The 22,370-nt window shown below is 30.1% G+C and overlaps 3 protein-coding genes across 4 annotated transcripts; 1 reads left to right on the top strand and 2 right to left on the bottom strand.

The window, feature by feature from the left end:
• Positions 1-13,810: 13,810 nt before the first annotated feature.
• Positions 13,811-14,756, bottom strand: LOC105645224 (DTW domain-containing protein). The gene has a single exon (XM_012230765.4). It carries the CDS (start codon positions 14,754-14,756, stop codon positions 13,995-13,997), a length of 762 nt encoding a protein of 253 aa, XP_012086155.1. The 3' UTR covers positions 13,811-13,994.
• A 182-nt stretch (positions 14,757-14,938) lies between these two features.
• Positions 14,939-18,547, top strand: LOC105645223 (amino-terminal glutamine amidohydrolase). 2 transcript variants are annotated; one of them, XM_089717894.1, is made up of 7 exons: positions 14,939-15,073; positions 15,711-15,816; positions 16,219-16,296; positions 16,456-16,586; positions 16,922-17,046; positions 17,568-17,612; positions 18,123-18,261. In XM_089717894.1, the coding sequence occupies exons 1-6, from the start codon at positions 15,000-15,002 to the stop codon at positions 17,594-17,596; spliced, it is 543 nt and encodes a 180-aa protein (XP_089574020.1). In that variant the 5' UTR covers positions 14,939-14,999; the 3' UTR covers positions 17,597-17,612; positions 18,123-18,261. The 2 variants fall into 2 exon arrangements, with proteins under 2 accessions (XP_089574020.1, XP_012086154.1); XM_012230764.4 differs by lacking the exon at positions 17,568-17,612 and having other exon boundaries at positions 18,123-18,547.
• A 97-nt stretch (positions 18,548-18,644) lies between these two features.
• Positions 18,645-22,327, bottom strand: LOC105645222 (Adenine nucleotide alpha hydrolases-like superfamily protein). Its single transcript, XM_012230763.4, has 7 exons — positions 21,829-22,327; positions 21,330-21,678; positions 21,152-21,238; positions 19,989-20,110; positions 19,793-19,871; positions 19,121-19,506; positions 18,645-18,878 (listed from the first exon to the last, which is right to left on the bottom strand). Exons 1-7 carry the CDS (start codon positions 22,152-22,154, stop codon positions 18,830-18,832), a joined length of 1,398 nt encoding a protein of 465 aa, XP_012086153.1. The 5' UTR covers positions 22,155-22,327; the 3' UTR covers positions 18,645-18,829.
• Between the last annotated feature and the right edge of the window lie 43 nt (positions 22,328-22,370).

Below are 22,370 nucleotides of genomic sequence, written 5' to 3'. Positions count from 1 at the left end.
CGGTTTCCATATTCCATTATCTGGGACCTCTTAATTCAACTGTCACATTCTTTGCCCTCTCCGTATAAGTGCGTGAGATCGAATCCGATAGCTTTTTTTCACGTGTTCTGCCTGCATAGAACCACAATCAGCAGGTTTTCGTTTTTAATTTATAATATTCCAAATTTTTTAATAAATCTAAGACCTCATTTATTAATAGCGTTTACTAATAAACTCTGAAGTCAAATTCACTTTTTTTTTTTTTTTAATTTGCATTCATGTTAGTACACTCGAATTAGATGATATTCAAGTAAAACGCTCCATAATTTCAAATTTTAAATTTGCAAGTAAAGTTTACCAAATCTGAAAAATCTTTTTACAGAATAAGAAATGTTTTAAGCCTCATCTAAAATATCAATTACTTCCTATCTTATATGGGCTCCGCTTAACTGAGTCTTGTTGCCTATGGATGAATTTGAATTTGAATTTGGATATCTATTATTAGTTGTATTTATATGTGAGCATGTGATTCAGTCAATTAGGTCAATTCAATTCGGTGAAGAAATGTTCGGTTAAAAAAAATTAAATTTTCAGTAATCAATTATAGATTTGGTTAAAAATTAATTAAACTGAATTAATCAAATTTAACCGACTCCCAAAACTACATCGTTTTGATAAAATAGATAATAAAATTAAAAATTAAAAGTATTTTAATTTTTATTTTAATTAAATAGTGACTATTAATTCGATTAAAATTTTTTATTTCAGTTAATTAGATTTTCCTTCTCTTTAATTTTAATTTGATTAATGATCAAAATTAATTCGGTCAAAATAATTTAATTAAGTTCAGTTAAAAAATTAATTCGATTAAATTGAATTAATTTATTTCGATTAAAAATATTACTCAAATCGGTTAAAATTGCGAATGCCTCACCCCTAGTTTGTAACTAGAGCAAATTTAGCGCTAAGCATAACTCAATTTTTTATTAAGGAAATAATAAATTTATAAAGAATCAATAATGGGAAGGATTCATTTAGACATTGACATAAGGCACATCTTATTTGTATTCTTTTAATTTAGAAACAGAAAAATACAAATTAACTTTCCAAAATTCAAGAGGCTCTTCTGAAAATTATTTGACAAAGGAAATAAAATTGTCCATTCAGAGCAAAAACCTAGGATTCCCCTCCACCAAAGTGGGTCATTACATGCTATGAATGAGGTTTATCATTTTCAATGGACATCCCAATCTTTTAAATCTTCAACTTTTATAAGACCACATGATAATAATTATCAATTCCAACTTTCCAATCTAAATAAAGGAAAATCATGATATACACCTCCTAAATAAATCTAAACAAGGTTGTTAAAAATGTGGGATCTTCCCTTTAGGGCTTTTGTCCCTTTAGAAGGGTCCCCTAGACAAATTAAGTGGGCTAATTAACAAAATAACCAAAATTGATTAGATACATTTTGCTTCAAATTGGAGGCAAATCACTATTTAATGGTCTATATCAATCACTCTCACTTATATATGATCTTTCCATTATGTTAATGTAAAGAAGGAAAATATGTTGGATTTTCAAGGGACATTTCTAGTTGTTCAGTTATATTATTTGATGTTAAGAGATACTTACTGATGACACAAAATAAAAGGATCGATAGAATGTTTAGAATTATATATTATTGCAATTTAAATGTCTATTACGATAAAATTAATTGATTTATCTTTAATCAATTCATTTCAATTAAGATAAATTAATCCGAGGAGTTAACATGTCTTGTCATTATAATGGGTCCTTCTACCAAGTAGAGCATCACATTCAATGGGAAAGATAAATATTTATGTATTTGTGAGAAATTAATTAGTTTAATAAATTAAAAGTCCAAGTGAATTTATAAATTAATTTGTTTCTAATTAATTATGACATGATTATTGAACCATATTATATATTTTTTTTTTTCGTTAACTCATAATTTCAACATGGGATGTGTTGTTTTACGAGGTTAAATTAACTCAAAATATTATGTTATTGCTAGATTATCCAAAAGAAAATTAATTAGTTTAATTGTAATTGTATTTGTTATGGCCTCAAAATATGATAAATCAAATTACATTCTCATTTTCAATGCAACAATTCAAGATGAGAAATTTGGAAAAAATAGAGAGATAAACTAACAATTTGATTAGTTTATATTAAAATAAACTACGAATAAATTTAATAATAAAAATTTTAAAAATTTCTTTGAAAGTACTAAAAATTTGAATAATCAGCAAATTCAATATTAATTTATGTATTTCCTTTATCAAGTGAAATTAATTTATATATTCCTACTTATGAAATTATACTAATTTTATAAATTGGAAATTCATAAAATTTTGAGTGACTAACAGAAAACTATTAACACAACATAGTCATAGTTCAAAGGTTTTTTTTTTTTTTTTTTTTTTTTTTTTTTAGAAAAAAAGAGGTTTCTAAATCCCCATGGATATGGATTATGGTGAGGTCTTAATCTCCAAGGTGATTGAAGATTCCAAGCACATATTGGGAAAGGCAATCTCTTGGATGAAGAGGAGAGGGAAGTTTAACCATATATGAAACTTTATTATATATCATTGTAGTACTAATAATAAAAGACAATTATAGCATGGCAGCACTACTTACAAGAAAATGCAACAACCCACTCTAATTGGAACAGGTGGCAACTTTTCAGAGCACCATGGTCTTGAATGTTGCAGGATGGGTCACATCTACTATCACTGCCTTGACACTCTATCAAATGCTGAATTTTATTTTTAGATGTCTGTCGTAGTTTTCAAATTTTCCTTTTGAAAAGTACAATTTGTCTTGTAATTGTTCCTTATGTGCTATCATTCTTTCAATTAATTAATGGCAACATTGATTTACAAACGCTATATAGATAATAGTATTTTCTTTTAATTCTTTTAATTATATTCAGTAGAAGTAGCTCTTCTCTTGACTCATCAAATTGATAAAAATTATAGTCGAGAGAACTCGAACTTGACACCTCTCACTCTTCACACAAATGAGAATACCAACTAGACCACCACCTAATTGACTATATAAATAATATTATCAATGTAATAATAAAAGGGCTCAATAAAAAAAAAATTCACTCTTAAATTTTTTTTAATATATCTCCAAAGTTTAAAGTGACATTTAATTTTTTTTTTAAGTAAATTTATACATTTAGGTGGAATAAAATAATCCCACTATACTACAACCCAAGAAAGTGAATTTTGATTGCATGATCTACTCAGCTCATGATCATGATTATAGCAGCAACATAAAATATTGGATCAAAAGAACTTCATTGTTAATGCATTCCAAGCTTAGCTAGGACAAAAATAACTTAGTGTGTGACATTGCTTAATCTTAATAAAGAAAATTAGAGGATTAAAATGAAATATCAAAAAAAAAAAAAAAACACAGATTTGGTATATGGTAGCTATGCCTTCCCTATAAAGAAGTGTCAGGTGGCTCCAAATTAAAAGTTTTAGCTTCCTCAATTATTGTTTTTACCTAAAATATTCCATGTCTACTTACCTGTAATCAATCAAAAATAAATATGTATTAATCAAATCATGCAACACCAGGTTGTTGGGCAATATTTTTTTAGTATGGTTTTTAATGTTTTGATTAGGTTAAAATATTATATCTGTTAACAGTTAATAACTATTAGAACAATTATTAAAAAAAATTATTAGAACAATTAATAACTATTAAGCACATGTTTGGTTCAATGGTCATATCAACCGATAGCTAGTGGCTACCAGCTGATACTGGTTGGCTAATGAATATTCATGTTTGGTAAATTTTGATAGTTGTTGTTATTAAAATATAAAATGATCATTAATGACATAATTTTTTATATTATATATATTAATTTAAGATGAATGTATTATTTTTATTTTAATATATTATATAAATAACAAATATTAATTAACTTTTAATAAGAAAATTTTAATTAAATAACTATAAATAAAATGATTATAAAAATATTAATTTTAAAAAATAATTTTATTGGCAATTATTTTTATGAGATTAACAAAGTCTAAATATAATATAAATACAAATCAGCTATCAACTGATATGAATATGCTTCTTCAAAACATGGCTGATAAACACTTGATTAAACCTAGTTTAATATCGATATAAATTAGCTATGAGCTGCATAAATCAGCCAAATCAAACATCCTCTAAAACAACTAATTTAGCTGAATATGCTTTATATTGAGATCACAATAAGAGTTACCATTCTCTTGGTTCACCAAATCGATGAAAGCAACTATAATTTTGAAAAGTCTCGAGTTCGAGTCCTATCACTCTTCACATAAATGAGAAGACCAACTAGATTACTACCTTGTCGGCACTACTATGTATTTATTTCATAACTTAAAATAATAAAAGTCTAATAGATCTCCAATCAACAACTCATTTTCTATTTTGAAAATACCTTATGCACAAAAAAAAAAAAAACAAATGTAGTAAACATTTTATTTTTTAAATTATTTCTTCAAACATTATCATGTTATTGAACAAACTCTCAAAAACTAAATATAAAGTACTCCCATCTACTTTCTTTATTATTTTTTTTCTTTAAAAAAAAAATATCAAATCAAAATTCAGAACCCTAACCAAACACGCATCAATAATTGTGATCAAAGTAATTGTTTCAAATGTGACTTTTCTTTTGGTATTTTGTGAATTATTGAAGAACTCATGTCTCCTCCTCCAACTCTATCAAGTACTCCAATCCTTCAAAAACAATTAAAAAAAAAAAACTCAAAAAATAATTATTCATGTGGGTATATGTGGGACCCTAATTAATGTTTAGGGCTATGGTATGTCCTAGACAAGTAGGGACAATATATGTCTGTGACAGTATTAGACTGACCACCACCATCTATATACTATTTATATTATATGGTATAATTATAATATAAAGATTAAAGAATAAGAATGTTAATACATCCATTATTCACATTCCTTCCTCGAAAAAAAAAAAAAAAAAAAAGAAAATCTTACTTCTATTTAGACTTTTATATTAGTTACAAATAGCATAGACAGCATTATAGATGCCTTGCCATCTTTTGCGCATGACTCTGGTATTGCATAGAAAAATGAGACTATTTATTTAAATTCAATTTCAAAATTGAAGTAAAAATAATGATTATATTATTCAAAAAATATTCTATATATTAACACTTGATTTTGTTTTCTACTTTAAACTAACTTTCTGCATCATCACATTTGAATTTGATTAAAGCGATAGAATTGGATTAATTAAATAGAAAAATATTAATTGGATTAATTAAATAAGATAAAATCATACTTAAGCCGGAAATTTTGCATGAATTAAGGAATTTTGATGGCCACGTGGAATACAACTAATGTGGTGTACAATGCCTTGGTGGCACCACTTTACTCCAATTAAGGGGTCCAATTATTTTCTGTCACACTAGTTTCTATTCACTTAATTCTTAACATTTTTTTTTATGTGCTTAGGTAACAATTTGGTGGGTCTTAAGAACTTTTCAATATTATTCTAAATTTCTTATGAATCAACAACAATACTAAAACAAACAAATAAATAAATAATGTTATTTAAAAAAACTACTGTAAAAGTAAAAAACATTGAGATTTTCATTGGATAATCTGTATATTAGATATAAGGTATGTTCGGCAAAATTAATTATTTTCGTAACTATTAGCTGTTTTAGTAACATTCAGCTGTTAGCTATTTGAGTAGCTTTTTCTTGAAATGTTTAAAGTTAAACGTTATATCAGTTAACTTTTCATAAAATACTATTGTAATCTTTAACAGTTAATTCAAACGCTATGCTACTGAATAAATTTTTAAGTAGTGTATAATAATTTTTTAAATAGTATATAATACTATTCAAAACACTAAAAACTACTTAAAAAAACCATTGCCGAATACAGCCACGATAATAAAAAAAATTACCTTATCGTGTAGTTTGTTTAAAAAAACTTCAAAACGTATGACCTATTTTTATATGAAAAGCTCTATTTTAATATATATATATATATATATATATATTGGAAACGTCAAAGACCATAAAATCAAAACCATAATTCATTATACTGTAAATATTCAAATGTTTTTACACTTTTTTTTTTTTTTAATTGAATAGAGATAGTGGTAACTATATCTGAGACTCTAAACAAATTAATCTACACCCATGCACTAAATCAATATTTTTTTAATTTAAATGAGAATATTTCTAACCATTCAAAAAAAAAGTAGTATATATTTTTTGAAAATTTTTTTTTATTGGTTTGGTTTATGGATGATCTCATATACCCAATATAGTTAAATCTTACCATTAATTTATAAGTAAATGTAAAATGACTAGCAACGCAAATTGAAATTAATATGCAGACCATCTGATTCTATAAAACAAACCCTTTTATCACTAATTAACCATTAACTCAATGGTGCTTAGTTATATTAATCATTTGAAATAGGCATGTCTTATTGTTTCATAATTTGATAAACCACACACTCAATATTTGATTAGGCAAAGATGCGATCTAAAGTCATAGGTTAATGAATAGGTATCATGATAGCATCATTAGTGGCATCTCTAGCTATAATATTGACTACTACTACTACTATATTAACTTTCCAAGAAAAGAAAAGAAAAGAAAGCTTATGAAAATGCCAATGCCTCCTCGTAAAGTGAAACCCTCCAACTATTATATGCTATTGCTAACACTACAGAGAAAAGAAAGCCTAATTAAAATGCTATACAATAATAATAATAATAATAATGTTTCTTTGGGCACAACCATATAGAAAGAAATTGTCAATTTCCTAAGGAATGATTATTCTTTTTGCAGTCAAGTATTTCGGTTAAATATAAATTTTTTTTCCCTCTCTTTTCTTACCAAAAAGATGAAAATCTTTGGATACTCTTACATTTTGCAGGCAGCTATCATACTTTTTTTTTTTTGACTTAAACAAAGGAAAAGAAAAGCAAAGAAAAGAAAAGGAGTAGCAGAGTAGGATATTGTCCATGACACTACAAGCCTCATAACTTGTAGGTTGCGAGCTCTATGAGACATTTTCTTTGATTATATATGTTTAATGAGATAATAATTTAATATTTTATTAATCATTTTTAAACAAGATAGTTTTTTTTTTATTTATAAATACTTTAGTTTTATTGTATGTAATTTGCTTTTTTTTATACATATTGGAAAAAATAGTATGGTTGGTCAAAATTTTCAGCTATTTTATGGCTTTTTTTTCCTGTTTGGATAAAAAGTTATTATACTAATATTATGCTATAATAAGTCCACATTCAGCTTTTTGGCCGATCAAAACGCTAAACGCTATTTTTTATAGTGTTCGATAATATAACGTTTGAACTAACTTTTAGAGATTAATGTAACATTTTATAAAAAGTTAATCAATTTATTGTTTAGCTTTTAGCGTTCATAAAAAGCTATTCGAACCGTTAACAACCACCGAAATAATTAATTTTGTCAAATAGATCCTAATTCAATAGCTTTGCTCATTTCTCAAATTTAATTGATATTAATATATTTAAATATTTAGTGTATTATAGAATCAACTCATGCATTTATTGATTGAGATAAAATCCTTTTCATGAGTAATTCTAAAGATATATTTCGCACAAACAATTTGTACATCTAAGAATTATTTTTTAAGTATTGGTACAAATGTATTTATTACTATAATAGCAAATAGATGATGAAAAACCTTATTCTTTAAGAAGGGTCATTCAAGAATAAAAAAAAAAAAAAAAAGTTCCTGAAAAATATACATATCTTGATTGCATTTTACAACAAGAAAATCTTCTAGTTGTACTAAGAGAAACCTAAAATAGATCCAATGGTTTCTTTTAATCTTTGTCTCAAGAGTCATGAGTCTAACTCAACTTTTTCTCACTTTGTAAAGAAAGACATGACTCCACTCTCCCCCACACTTTGTACCAACGGCATGTGCAAGGGTTGATGGTGTGGGGGAGCAACTTTTAAGTGATTGTCATCCTTATGACCACAAAACCAAAAGAAAGATGAAAAAGCAAATGGGATTTCTCTATAGAATCTCTATTGATTGAGATTGGCCTCTCCCTTTACCGGACATGCATCATGACCCTTGTATCATGTATTGTCTGTCTTGCTTAGGGCATCAAGGGTCCTCTCTCTTTTGTGATAAGACGGGTAAATTACATTTTGATAAAAAATTTTATTTAAATTCTAGTTACTGTACGCAAGGAAATTAATTATTTTGGCAGCGTTACTTGCTTTAGCTGTTTGAATAACTAATAGCTATTTGATCAACTTTTCATAAAACGCTAAAAGCTAAATGTTACAGGGGTTGACATTTTATAAATTATTATCTTAATCTCTAAAAGTTAGTTCAAGCATTATGTTAACCAATACTATAAAAAATAACATTCAATGAAAATGCCAAAAACTACTTTAAAAACTGTTGCAGGACACTGCCAAAATGTTACTCTCTTTAATCCACTTTAATAGGAACATTTGCTCTTTTCATAAGAGTTAAGAAAATGATTGGAATTCATTGATTTCAAAAAATACATGGTAGAATATTTAATTTGCTATTCTAGAATGTTTAAATTGCATTCTTAAATGTAAAAATAAAAATAAATTACATATAATAAATGTACATAAAATTGAAAAAAATAATTAATATAGTCTCGAAATCCTAAATGAGCACTTAAAATGTAAGAAGGTAAAATTTGTGGAACGGAGAGAGTAACTTCTATTTAATCACTAAATTTTAAGAGATGCCTTAACATGTTAATGAAATCTTAGGATAATTTGAATTGTAAAATTGTAATTATGATAATAATTGCTAATTGGACATTAAACTTAATCCCTAACAAAAATTTACATGGGAAGGACAATAAGCAAAGTGAGCGTTTATTATTTTTTTTCTTATTTTTATCTTCCATGCTTAATTAAAGAAATCTAAAATTAGACTAAAGTAATTTATAAATCACATATTTAATCCAGTGCTAAGTGCATATTTGATTTCGATTTAGGTAAATACCAAAATTCACTTCCTCTTACTAACACACTAAACTAATATAACTAAAATGTACATTAAAGTTATTAACTTAATTAAAAATAAAATAAAATTGTTACCCTGATCAAATTTTGATTAAAATTCAGTGACCAAATTACTAATTTATCCTTCTGTATTATATATTTTTTTTCCATCACAGTATGTGACTAAATAAGTAAATATAATATAGACTTGTGGGGGCCCATGGGCCATAATGATCAGTGATGTGATTTTTGTGGGCCCACCCAGTCAAACAATAATTTGATGGGTAATGCTTGAACTTTTAAATTAAATTAAATCATTGCTAATCGATAAAAGAATAACAAAAATGGAAGAACTATTAAAAAAAGGTGAAAAATTATAAAACTTAAGGTAGTATTATTCTCAAGGTGAAAAATATTAATATTAAAGCATGATATTTTGTTACTCATAATTGATAATATTATTTTTTATAATTAAATAGTTAATTTAATTTTCTCTTTTATCTTGTATTTTTATTAATATTTTGCTCTCTCTAATAAATAGATAAATAGTAGTTATATACCAAAGATTTTAAAATTTTCACCAATTATTATTATTATTTTAGTAAAAGACGGCCATACCTTTGTTTTCTCCATGTATTTTTATTGCATTGGCTTGATATATCATATATGGGACGAAACTAGACGAGTAGACGACGGGTGTTGGTAAATGTGTCTCGATATAAAAAAATTGCCTTTCCAAGGTCTTCTTTAACAAAAGGGATTATATTTCTTTTTCCAAGGCCCAAAACGTTTTTGAGACTCGTTGGGCCCAATTTTAAAGTCTCATATTAAAATTTAAAATGATAGTCGACGTTCAAAAAGATAATTTATTTTTTATTTTTACATAAATTAAAAAATATAGTTAAATAATAATTTTATTCATATAATTTTTATATTATGCTTATCTTAAATAATACATGATTATTGAAATGATAACTAATAATTAATAATAGTTATTGAAAATAAGGTGATTTATTAAGATATAATAAAGAGTTCAATGATTAACTAGAATGCAGAAAAGAAAAGTGGATTATATTCTGGAACAACCAAAAAGAAAAGATGGAATATCTTTTTGGGATGGAGGAAGTTATTTTACTACTCGCATCCAAAAAAAAAAAAAAAGTTTCACTCCTCCACACAAATTGAGAATGGATAGTTAAATTAGTCAATCATAGCATTTATCCTTTTTTTTTTTTTTCTATATATACCTTAATATTAATATTCTCTCTGTTTCAAAATATAATATAAGTTGTTAAGGTTTTTATATAATGATTAAGAAAATAATTAATTCTCCTAAATTATAATAAACTAAAGGATAATTTGGCCAAATTATCCTTTATTTCAAAACCAGTAGTTGCTTGTGAAGTATTTATAGTATTTAGTATAAATAAGAGCAATATTAAAAAAACATCATTTATTACTTCTTGAACTACACAAAATGACTTATATTTTGGAACATAATAATAAACCAAAAACCGACTTATATTTTGGGATAAATAAAGTAATTTTTTGATTAAATTTTAAAATTGTTTAGAGTTTTTTAATAAAAAATTAATATCCTGACACATGTTTCAATTACTTTATATTTAACTAAATATTTAATAGTATTATTTATATTAATTATTGGCACAAATAACATTATAAGGGTATTGTAGAAAATTTAATTAAAAAAATGAAAATGGAACAATTATTTTGGAACACCTGGTATGAAAAGCGAGATTTTTTTTTTTTTTTTTTTTTTTTTTTGAGCTAGAGATAGTATTATAGTTCAATTTTAACGTTTTTATATTATTGTCTTAAAAATACACCAGTTGTGTTTTATAACCCACTATATGCATAATGGCAACATCAACTCCGGTTGTTTTCCAAATGCCTTAGCTAGCTTTCCGGTTAGGTCTTGACCCAATTCAATATACCTTAGTTTCGCTACAATTTATGTAATAAGAGAAAGATATCTCAAGGTATTAATATAATACGAATCTTAAAATGAGATTAATTTCATAGTCAAAGAATGTGACTCCATTCCATTTTAATAGCGATAAACGAACATTTTACCATTTTAATAGCGATAAACGAACATTTTACTTTATTCTACTTTAAGTATTTATTTAGAATTTTGAGGATATATTAATTTTTTTTTTCAGTTTTGGTATATTGATTATTTTTTTTCAGTTTTACTCATATTTATTTCATGTTTTGTGACATAATTAAATGTGAAGCTTTTAATTTTAAGACGGAGAATGTAAACATTATTGTATATATTTTTAGAAAATCAATGTGTTGCAATCATTTTCTTAATTCTTGTGAAAAGATCGAATACTGCTATTAATGTTCACTAAATTTTAATTAATAAAAATTTATAATAAGATTATAGTAAATTTGTCAACGTACGAAAAATAATTTACTTAGAAAAAAAAGTAAACATAAAAAAAATCTGGAAACCAAAATTTTGAATAAATGAATTTATGAAATAAAGATAATCTTAATATGTTATATTTCTGTTAGGTCTATAGCTTGTATGGTTTGCATTCCATTCATATAAATGAGAGACAAAAGTAGAAATATTAAAGGTTTTCACATGAAGCTGAAAAATAGGTTTCATATAATTATCGTTTTTGTTTATTTTTGCCATTGTTATCAACACGTGAGAAGTGAGTTAGTGCATTTTAAACATACAATTGCAAAGATAGTACAATTGATTAAATTATAATAGCTAAGCTTGAAAATACCATTTCATAATTAAATTAAGTCATCAATCGGTTAAGAACTCAAATGTCATCTAGTCGATAAAACCTTTAATAAAAGTCCAATTATGGAAAATCAAACACAAAATTGCTTCATTGTGTTCTTCTCTATTATATACCTTGCACAAAACCCAATTATCCAACTACACAAACAAAATTGTAACATTCACAGTAGTTACTCTTTATAGGATATTCAAAATAAAAGATGTAAAATCTATGAATCTGAGCTTTTAATTTTAAAAACATAGGATCATAAGATTCAAATATGACAAGTCAAAGCCAAAGCTGCATATAACAAAATATGTTTCAGCTTTATGTTAGTTTTTATGAAGCATGTTTTCATGTTAATGTCATATATATTAGCTTTTAACAGTAGAATTTTGCTATGAAGTTTGTTTTGTATGGTTAAATCCAATATTTCTCGTAGTACTACTATTCCTTCAATGTTTTTTACGAGTCATAATTTCTAGAACATAAATTTCGAAAATCAAAACTACTAACATGATGAGCTTTTGATCAAATTTAGTGAGCTATAATAAATACAATGTAATATAATCAAATGTATTATGAAATAAATCCCAAATTACTTTTTCTGATGACATCTAAAATATGTTTTCATAAAATAGTAACTTAAACACAAATGATAAAACAAATTCTCAATACAGGTTCTTAATACTGAATTACTGCACATGAGAAAAAAGCAAATAGAAATAGGAAGTTGGATTATAGACCTTCATGTCACCTGGAGTCCTGTTAGCAGATGAAGGGCTTCTCTTGTCAATTTTATATTCATGCATGATCCAATTAGTTTTTGTTGATTCTTTTGGATTGTCTTCAAAATACACTAGTGTTGTTTTATAACCCACTATAAGCATATTGCTTCTAATGTGTACATCAGCTCCTGTAGCTTTCCAAAAGCCATTGCATGCTTTCTGGTTAGGCCTGACCCATTTCGACATTTCCAATTTCTTGGAGTAAAAAAGCACATAAAACTTTCCCCTGCTCTTTTATACATCTCTGTTCATATGATTCAAAGTACAAAATCAAATATGAAAACAAAATTATAAATCAAAACTTACTACTATCCCAGATTCAACTCCAATTCAAAATTAATACTCAATAGTTATATGTCACAGATGATATCAAACAACGTACCTGTATTTGCAATATATAGTATTCACCTGAAATTATAAAAGATAGATTTCATAGAAATTGTGAAAGAAGATTGATTATCTCTAAGAGATTTCTGATAGTTTTAGTATGTATGTCAATAACTGTCAGTCTTACTGCAATGTATATAACATTAAGAAAGATAATTTGACAGCTATTGATGAAGATGGACTAACAAAACATACAATGCTTAAAGAAAACGTTTTTTTGGACTCCTGGGTCCTGACACTACGTTTTAGCCTTTCAAAATATAAGAATTTCAGAATTATATTTGCCTATGTAAACTGTTAATCGCAATGGCTAATTGCAACAGCTGAATCAAAGAATCATAAAATATTGAAAAGGGTAAATACACATACCAGATCCGTTGAGGGTGATATTGATAAAGATCAATCTCAGGGATTCGATTAATGGGTAAAGCTTGATTGTTGATTTTATTCATCAAATAGCATATAATTAACCCTTGATCCAATGAACACAACCTAACACCGGGTGGGAAAGAATTTAAATATTCTTCCACATCGAAAGCTCAGCAATTCTCATGATTTGCGCTAAGCTGCAACGAAATTCTCTTTTCCTCTTCCAAGGTTGAAAGCTTTGGCAAAATTCCAAGGTTGACCACAGGAAGATATAGTGATAGTGTGGCCGTGCACATATCAGCAAATATATATAGCCTTCGTTTTCCATGCCAACGAAAGAAATTAGTTCGCATTTATACTTATCACTGGAGTATTACCAACGAAAGAATTTAGTTTGCATGTACACTTATGACTGGAGTATAGTTTGGATTTTGTCACGCGGAATCATCGTGAAGCAGTCAGTTTATAAATTTTATTTTGCCAACGAATAAAGTTTTTGCTAATACATAGCGTTGTTTTGCCAACCAATAAAAGGAAAGGGCCTCAAGATATTTGGCGCCTTAAAAATTGTTTTGAGATATTGGAGCAAAGTTAAATTAACATGCTATTAACCGAAACTCTTTTCACTAGACTTCTCTTCTTGCTTACCCTTCTTCAACATCTTGGGTCTGGGCTTCATGGGCTTCAAGAACTGGGCCTGCAATCTAACCGTCTCTCTCAAAACCCCAATTAATCTCGCTTCAATTTCTGGCCCATTCTCCTCCACCGCTCCCAGCCACCTCGCCACCGCTTCCACTGTACTCACGCAGCCACCGCACGGCTCCTTCCGCAACACCAACTCCGAGTCGTATATGCTCCCTCCTTCCATTTCTTTATCAAATCCATCCAAACAGACCCTAGTGGCGAATTTAGTTAAATACCCTTCGCTCGCGCTCACCATCTCCTTCGCATGCTTCCACGTGGCATCAATAGCGATCAAAACTAAAGGACCAGTTTCGGCATTTCGGAATTTAGTAATCGAGTTTTTGAGTTCAGAGAGTGTGATTGCCGGCGAGGAAGGCGTAGGAGGGAAGAGGTAAAAAGTGGCCGGAGAGGGTTTATCATCGGCGAGGAGAGGGTGGAGGTTAGGTTTTAACTTGCGGGAAATTATGGAGGTAGCATTGACGAGAGATTTGGTGAGAAGAGGCGTAGTGTTGAGCTTATGATGAGACTCGTGCGGGTGTTTGACTATTATGATCTGAGTAGCCGTTGGGATTGGTGACGCTGGAATGACGTGGCATAGACAGACAGGGAGTGGGCGGTTGCAGTTATCACAGATTGAGCGGCGGGACTGAGACGGAGGCGGCGATTTATCTGATTCTGATTCCATTTTGGAAGGTGCTGATGGTGGTAACGGTTAGTCGGTTGATTGGGGAAATGAAAGAAGGTGTTGAAGGGGAGCGTATAAATAAATATAAATTCTGATAGAGCAAGATGAAACGTAGTGCCGTTTATTCAGTCTTATAAAGAAAGAACGGTAACGTTTAATAGTCTTTCATTTCCATCCTTTGAAGCTATATATGTCTGCGCGCAAGCCCGCAAGAAGCTGAAAATATTGAATAAAGAAGAGAAAATGACGAGTACAAAGTTGGAATTTGATGTAGGGGAAGTGGACAATGCTCAATTCGATCACACCCCATATTACTGGTATTTTGTTTCATTTCGCTTAACAATTTTTATTGTCTTTTTATTCTTTTACTATAAAACTAAATCAAAACTAAAATTTGATGTAATTTATGATCAGTTTCTTCTTCCTTTTTTTCCACCATTTCTATTCGTATGCCTACCGATTTAGTGTCAGCAAAAACTCTAGCAAGGTTAGGATGTTAGGGTTTTGGGTTTTTCATTTTTTTGGTAAGCTGATACATAATTTTCCTTCTTATATTTCGTCACTTTTGGTTTTGAGAATTATATGTTGTGTAAGTTTTTCATGTTTTATCACTTATGAATCATTTATAGGATTCTAATCTGTTAAGCTGTCCTTTTTATGTTTGCTGAATTTTGATCTGTTGATTTCTCTGAAAGAAAATATTTATTGCTCATTATTTTATCAGCAGATGATCTCTGAATTTCTTGATTGGTTTCTTTTTTTTTTTTTTTCTTTTTCTTACTGTTGGTTTTGGTGTTCATTACATATATGTTGTACTATCTGTCTAAAGTTTACCCGAATGTTTAAAAAACAAGGTGCTGCGTGTTTGTAGATCAGAAGGTAGAGTGGAGGTGTTTCTTTCTGTTTTGTGGTTATTTGCGTGCTTTTGGTCTCATGTTGCCACGTTTGTTACAGTGAGGAAAATGTATACTTCCTTTGTAAGAAGTTGTGCCAGCAGGGAATAGCAGATGCTGAGGGATCGGATCTCTTTGTTGCTTTCATTTCCAATGAAAAGAAACAGGCATGTATTATTGTTTTCTTCCATTTATGAATGTGTTCTTCATTATTCCTTTAACTCTAGTGGATTTCAGCAGATAACTATGAAATGGCTATCATTAGAAACTGTCAGCATTAGTCGGAGTTAACTTCATTTAACTTTTCTAATAGCATACTTACTATTGCAACTTGTGGTTTTGGTTATGCATCCTAGAATGAATTTATTTAGATGAAAGCATTAGTGGAAATTCATATATTACTTCTAATGTGGAAGAATGCCAAACTGAGGTCTTGATTGGTGAAGTGAATATTGATTTTTATTGCTGTTGTGGTTGTGGTGCTAATTACTGGTTCCCGCAGCTTCTTTGATGTGGCACTTTCAGAACTTGGTTCTGATTCCTGAACTTCTAAATGAAAATGTTCATAGGTTCCTTTATGGCATCAAAAAGCCAGCCAGAGAGCAGATGGGATTACCCTTTGGGATTATCATGTCATTTGCATTCAGGTGAGAACAATTCCTCCCTTTTATAAATCAGTGGGTAGTCTGGTAAATTGGATCCACTTTCCTTGGAGTAAAGGGATGGTTGAGTGCGTTTAAATTTGGTCGGCAGTGGTTATTTGCTTTCCCATTTGCATCCCTAATTTAAAGTATATTGAATTACAGAAAAAAAGAGATGTTGAAACCCCTTATTTGGTGTGGGATTTGGATTCAAGTCTTCCCTTTCCTTCTCCTTTGCCTTTGTACGTATCTGAAACTATCCGGCCATCCTTTCAGCTCTTTGCTGACTACCAGAGGTAAACATACTTTCTCATGCGGAGTTAAACTTTCTTCATAAGCTTATAAAAATAAAATGAGAAGTGCTTTTAGCTAAATTGCTCCTGGAGCATGAAACAAAATGGTCAAATTGTTACATGAAAGCTGGCTTCTTAAATTGAATTTGCATGCTTTTTCTTGGACCAGAGAGCATGTCATGCATTCTTGGCCTTCTGTTCTTCAAATTCTGCAAAAAAAATAAAAAAATAAAATACTACTACATTTATCATTGTTTTGTAAAGAACTGAAAATCAATCAGAATATCATACAATTTTAAAGATGACAATTTTTTCTTTTTTCTATTTTCTGGTATTAGATTCTTTAGGATTGTACATGCTCCATTATTCCTCCATTACTTTGCATCTGATAGAAGACACATGAAAGATTCTGCTGGGAACTGGGTTGCCCAACCTCCTGCTCATGAACCTATAGAAGCTAAAGGTAAGTTTTGTCAACAATCTTATCATTTTAAATGTGTAAAATCTGATTTCACTGAGTTTGAGATCTAGCATAATGTTGCTTAGAGCTCCTTAATATCATATATTCTGTTTATATGGATACGAATGGTTAAGGTTCAATCAGTTCTCATTGTTTCAAGTTTTCTGATTCTTATCCTGGAAATTACATACATAGTATTGAAACAAGTTTATTCTACCCCCTACCAAGCTGAAGGAGATTATCTACTTCTGAAGCTTTTCCTCTGATGGTAATATTTCATTTACATATTCGGAGGAAAATTTTTTTTCCTATGTTTCTTCCCAATTTTTTGTTTTTGTATACCTTCTTTCCCAACCTCAAAACTAGTTTGGGATTAAAACTTAGTTCAGTTGATTTTAAGGAGAAAAATGATGTCCTCTGCTCATTTTATTAGATGTTCAGGTTCAATGAAGTGACTCATTTTAAATAGATTAGAAAATGACCTTCTTTGATTGCCGCTCACATGTGTCTATATGCACTCTCAGTGTGTAGGAGAGGTTTTCCTGTTGTTTGATATGAAGGACTTTGAGGTATGAACTCCATTTACAAATGATAGAATTTAATTTAGTTATGTTAACTTTTTTTAGAGCCTACAAGTGTGGGATGCTTTGTGCACGGGGTCATCCCTATGTTAAATTTTGTGAAGTTTGTTCTTAGGAGTAAAATGAACATCTTCATTTATGCCAATGTAGAATTATGAGATTCCAAAATGAATAAAATTCTTCGCATCTAAACAGAGCTTTTAATGGCATTGGTTGTACACTAAAATAGAATGAGCTTTAGCATGACTTCAGGGTGCTATTCTCATCATTCATTGAATCTGCATATAAGAATTGGCTGTTTTAATTATCATTGGATGACTCTCAACCCTTACACACAAATGGGAAAAAGATTTCTGTTTTTATTTTTGTTAAATAGCGTTAATCAAGTTTTTTAGGTGGCTAAAGATAATTCATTTCAAGTTTCAAATACAGAATTTGGAAGTCCATGGTTCTATAGTTTTATAACGAGTTCCTTTTTTCCTGCATATTTATTTGCAGATGGGACTGTGCACAACTTGAATGAATACATGGAAATCCACGCCTCCGATGAGTTGACAAATCTGGGAGCTGATTCGATCAATTTAGTTTTCACTCAAAAACATGGTGTGGTGATAGGTGAAAGCCGACTCGAGGAATTCTTTTCGCAAATATCATCTCAAATATCTTGACCTTCGGTTGCAGTCAATTACATCGATAGCCTAGGGATTGCATGTGTAAGCTGTCATTAGCTTCGAAAATCAGATCTGTTACTTTTGAGACAGAATAAGCTGTTTTTACCACAGGTGCATGGAGTAAATATTTCTGCTTAGTTTTGTATGTTTGAGGCAGTTTTATGTTTAGCAAGTGTATACCATACATATGGTTGCTTTACATCTGACTGAGAGAACATTTGAAATTATAATTGTTCAAATTCTTTTAAACTACATCCCTCGAGTTCCTATTCCAGTAACATGGCCTCCATTGGATGAGATAAAATTTAAGTCAGTCCTGCTGGATCTTCATGACCAAATCCAACTCAAATAAAAATGAAAATAGCAATTTTTGCATCAATACTTCGAAGAAATGGTATACAAATCCAACAAATGTTAATGAGATTTTCTCACAAAATCAACAATTTTAGGACACCAGTGTTTTCTTCTGCTCGAAACCAAATAATAAGTGATGTCAAGAAAACAAAAGAACAAGGTGAGATGAGGCATATGAATTCAACTTTCATCCTCATTGTCTGAAAGCAGACAATCTTGAATTTGCTCCCTGCAAGTAAAAATTCTGTTAGAATAGAATAACACAGTTTCAAAAATGCAATAAGATGTTGCCTGGGGCGAAAAACAAAGCTAAACAAATTTGAGCAAAATGATTTTTTGCATATATTATGGAATGCAGGCTGGTGCTGTGCCTTCTTGCAGAATGTGAGTGAGCGATCAACAGATTGTCCAATATAGAGGGTACTTAGGATCCAAGATTTCCCAAGATTTATAGTAAATGTAAATTCTCACCTTAGCAAACTGAAATTGCGATCATTCTTTGCTCGAGCAACCAATTGCTGGGGTAAAGATGAATAGAAATGCTCCATTAATGAGACATCCTTGGGAAGTATTTGAAAGCGGCAACTTGAACAACATGTAGCATGAAACCTTGAACTTGTGCTATTTTTGGGACTGCTCAAACTCAACAAATCAGTAACATTGAGAGGACTATTGCAGATAGGACAGAATGACTCTGACGAAATAGATTCCACAGGCTTAAGATTATATCTTTTTTGGCGCCTTCGAGTAGCCAAAGGAACATTAGAATCATTGATTTCAGGAATTCTATTGAAATGGAATGGAGTAAGCTTTCCAGCTGTACGTACAATTGTACACTCTCGGGAAGGATTGTCTTCCTGCAAGCCAAATAGTTTAACAGTAACTTACTAATTGATGCTCTCTTCAAGAAAAAACAAAGCATTGCACTTCTATTAAAATGCTACAAAAAAAAGACTTAAACTAAAAGCATCCAGTTTCAAGCTATTTAACATATCATAGAATTGATTTTGTTTTTGAAAATAAGTATAATATATATATATATATATATATATATTCCCTTTACATTTGAAATACATGATGTAAAGTCCTACTAATGAAGACACTTAGTAAGAAATATTGATGTGTAGTGAAGGATACTTGTACCTGCAATAGAGAAACAAATGACGACACCAAACTGTTGATGCTTGGGGGAGGACTATTAAGTAACTGCAGATTCTTTAGACTGCCCTGCCAAGACAAGAATAGAACCAACAATTAGCAATATGCTAGATTTCTTCAAATGTTAACCTACACAGAACTCTACAGCGTAGACATAACTAAAAGAAAAATGTGAACACACCCATCAAGACGGCATAGCAAGTTTAGCTCTTGTGCAGTGCAGTCACGAAGCGGAAGCACTACTGGGATGTCCCACCTGGCATCAACATATTGTATATCTGCTGATAAAGAATATCCTTTTCCCTGTTAAAAGAAAAAACAATAATACCATTTATTTGACCCCATAAGCAATTTTAATAGTTGTTACCAACAATCTATTATGTCAATTAAAGACTTCTTAATTTAGTCTTAAGCTTAATGAGGAAGGTAAGTACTAGCTAGGCATAGTTTTATGACAAGCATACCTACAATTTCAAAGCAAGCTAATTCTTTTCTTCAATCCAGGTTATGATGAAAGAAACCTGGATCCATACATCTTTTATATATAAAATATGTAGCTACATTAACCTAAGGTGAAATTACTTCTCAATAATGAGATAGAATTTGCCATTGAAATAAGCATCATTTCAGATATTTTATATATGTTGAGCTTTAGTGGTGACAAAATTCAAGACTATATTTGCAAATGATTTTGCTGCACCAAAAAGAACTTTTCAATTTCAATGAAGTTTTCAGAGGCATTTGTTTTCAACATCATGAATCACGCTATGTGGCAGCTTTACAAAGATCATTTGATATTGTTTATAGGACAACTTTATCTCCCTCCAACCTCTTTCTTTTTGGTGCATTATCACATGCCAACTTTAAATATACTAGAAGCGTAACATCATGTAAAAGCATATAATGAAACAACCTAATGACCATCAACTAGCCCATGGTCATTTCAGATATTATAGCTGATCTCTCTATCCAAATTTTCATCTTCAAGTTCTGATCTTCTTTGAATTTTTGAAACTAATTATCAAGGAAGACAGTTGATAATATCAAAATCTTCCAGATGTTATTGAAAATTTCTTGTGCAGCCATCCTACTCTACTCAATTAGTTCACATACAAGGTAAGTTTTCGCTCTAATTTCCAATGCCCCAAATATTCTAATAGACCAAGAGTGCCTCTCTTAGAAGCATTTATACAAAATGTAGAATATAACCTAGGGGCATCTCTGAGTTATATGCTACAAACATGACTTGAAAGCTGTTATCCATAGCTCACTAGATTAAATTACAAAATAAAACCTACATATTTAAACAAAGAATGCATAACTTGAGGCCACTAGAAGACAAACCTTAACCGTCTCTGTAAGGACATGGCAAGCAATCCTTGACATGCATGATCCTAAAACAAGTCTGCTGTATCCATTTTCAGAAGCAATCTACAAAATTAAAAGAAAACATCTTGCATGAATGGATCCTTAATCTCTTTTGTTCAAAGCTTGCAATTGAAATAGAGACATTAGTTCAGACCTTTTGCAAGGCCAACGTCCGCAAATGCAGCAAAAGATCTTCTTTACCAGTGGGATCAGTAACAGCATTTAGTATCTTTGCCAGTTTGTCCTTGCCATCAATAGAATCTGAAGTATAGATATTTTCAATGGGAACAACATGTAACTTCTTTGTTGGTAGTGCTAAATTAGACACAACCAATTTCATCTCTCTAATTCCCTCATCAAATTTCTCAGAAGGAACTGGATAGACAGCACTTTCATCAATAAATGCCACTCCAATACCAAATACTGGCAATGATCTATCCTTACTTGCATCAAAATTCTTCTGTGCTCTACGTTGCATTTCATTTACAAATTGCAGAAGCACCCTAAAACACCACTACAAATTCTCAAAAAAGAATTTCCAAATAAAACAACATTTCACATACTTTTGCATAAAATGAGATCAATCTTTCAACTTTGTGATTATCGTAAACATCTATTCATATGTAACAAGAAAGAAGCTAAACTACACACACCTAGAGGCAGGGCCGCCGGAGAAAGCGACGAGGACATTATCGGAAGGGGTAACCATAGCATGAGAAGTAACGGCGAGCCTGAACTTCCCGTAAAGATTGCTCCTAAAGCAATCGCCACAAAAGCGAGTATCATCGCCTCCGCCTCCGCGGCCGCCAGAGGTAGCAGAAATGGGTTGGTTGGTCTTGCACTTGACGCATAAATTCTGTTGTCCATTACTACTAGTATAACTTGAACTACGATCAGTTGGTCGTGGTGAGTGTAGCGATTGTTCGACGTTGTCGTTTTTGTAACAATTGGAGTTGCAGCTTGAGGAATTGCAGGCCATGATTATTGTTCTGCGGGTGTTATGAACTCTCAGATTTTCGGTGTTGTTTTGATGTCGCGCGGGTGGAGCGGGTTTAACAGTTTTTCTTTTGGGTTTCGGATCGAGCGATAGGGTTTTTGATCGAAACGGAAAGGTCAGATACGGTAAATTAGGGCAGTAAATAAACTATCCTACTAGTAGTGAGAGGCTCGGGTTAAAAAAAAAAAAAGCAGGTTA

Source organism: Jatropha curcas, chromosome 2, assembly GCF_041381405.1.
Source record: "Jatropha curcas cultivar XTBG-Jc1 chromosome 2, XTBG_Jcur_1.0, whole genome shotgun sequence".
NCBI classification, from domain to species: domain Eukaryota; kingdom Viridiplantae; phylum Streptophyta; class Magnoliopsida; order Malpighiales; family Euphorbiaceae; genus Jatropha; species Jatropha curcas.
Note: the sequence above shows the minus strand (reverse complement) of the source record. Positions and strands in the feature narration are given on the sequence as shown.

Excerpts from the sequence above, each read along its gene's own strand:
- LOC105645222 (XM_012230763.4), bottom strand. The coding sequence starts at position 22,154 with ATGGCCTGCAATTCCTCAAGCTGCAACTCCAATTGTTACAAAAACGAC. Across the intron at positions 21,679-21,828 it reads TCCGGCGGCCCTGCCTCTAG|GGTGCTTCTGCAATTTGTAA; the intron begins GTGTGTGTAGTT and ends GTGGTGTTTTAG. Across the intron at positions 19,872-19,988 it reads TTGCTATGCCGTCTTGATGG|TCTAAAGAATCTGCAGTTAC; the intron begins GTGTGTTCACAT and ends TTGGCAGGGCAG.
- LOC105645224 (XM_012230765.4), bottom strand. The coding sequence starts at position 14,756 with ATGGAATCAGAATCAGATAAATCGCCGCCTCCGTCTCAGTCCCGCCGC.
- LOC105645223 (XM_012230764.4), top strand. The coding sequence starts at position 15,000 with ATGACGAGTACAAAGTTGGAATTTGATGTAGGGGAAGTGGACAATGCT. Across the intron at positions 16,297-16,455 it reads ATCATGTCATTTGCATTCAG|AAAAAAAGAGATGTTGAAAC; the intron begins GTGAGAACAATT and ends ATTGAATTACAG. Across the intron at positions 16,587-16,921 it reads CTCTTTGCTGACTACCAGAG|ATTCTTTAGGATTGTACATG; the intron begins GTAAACATACTT and ends TTCTGGTATTAG.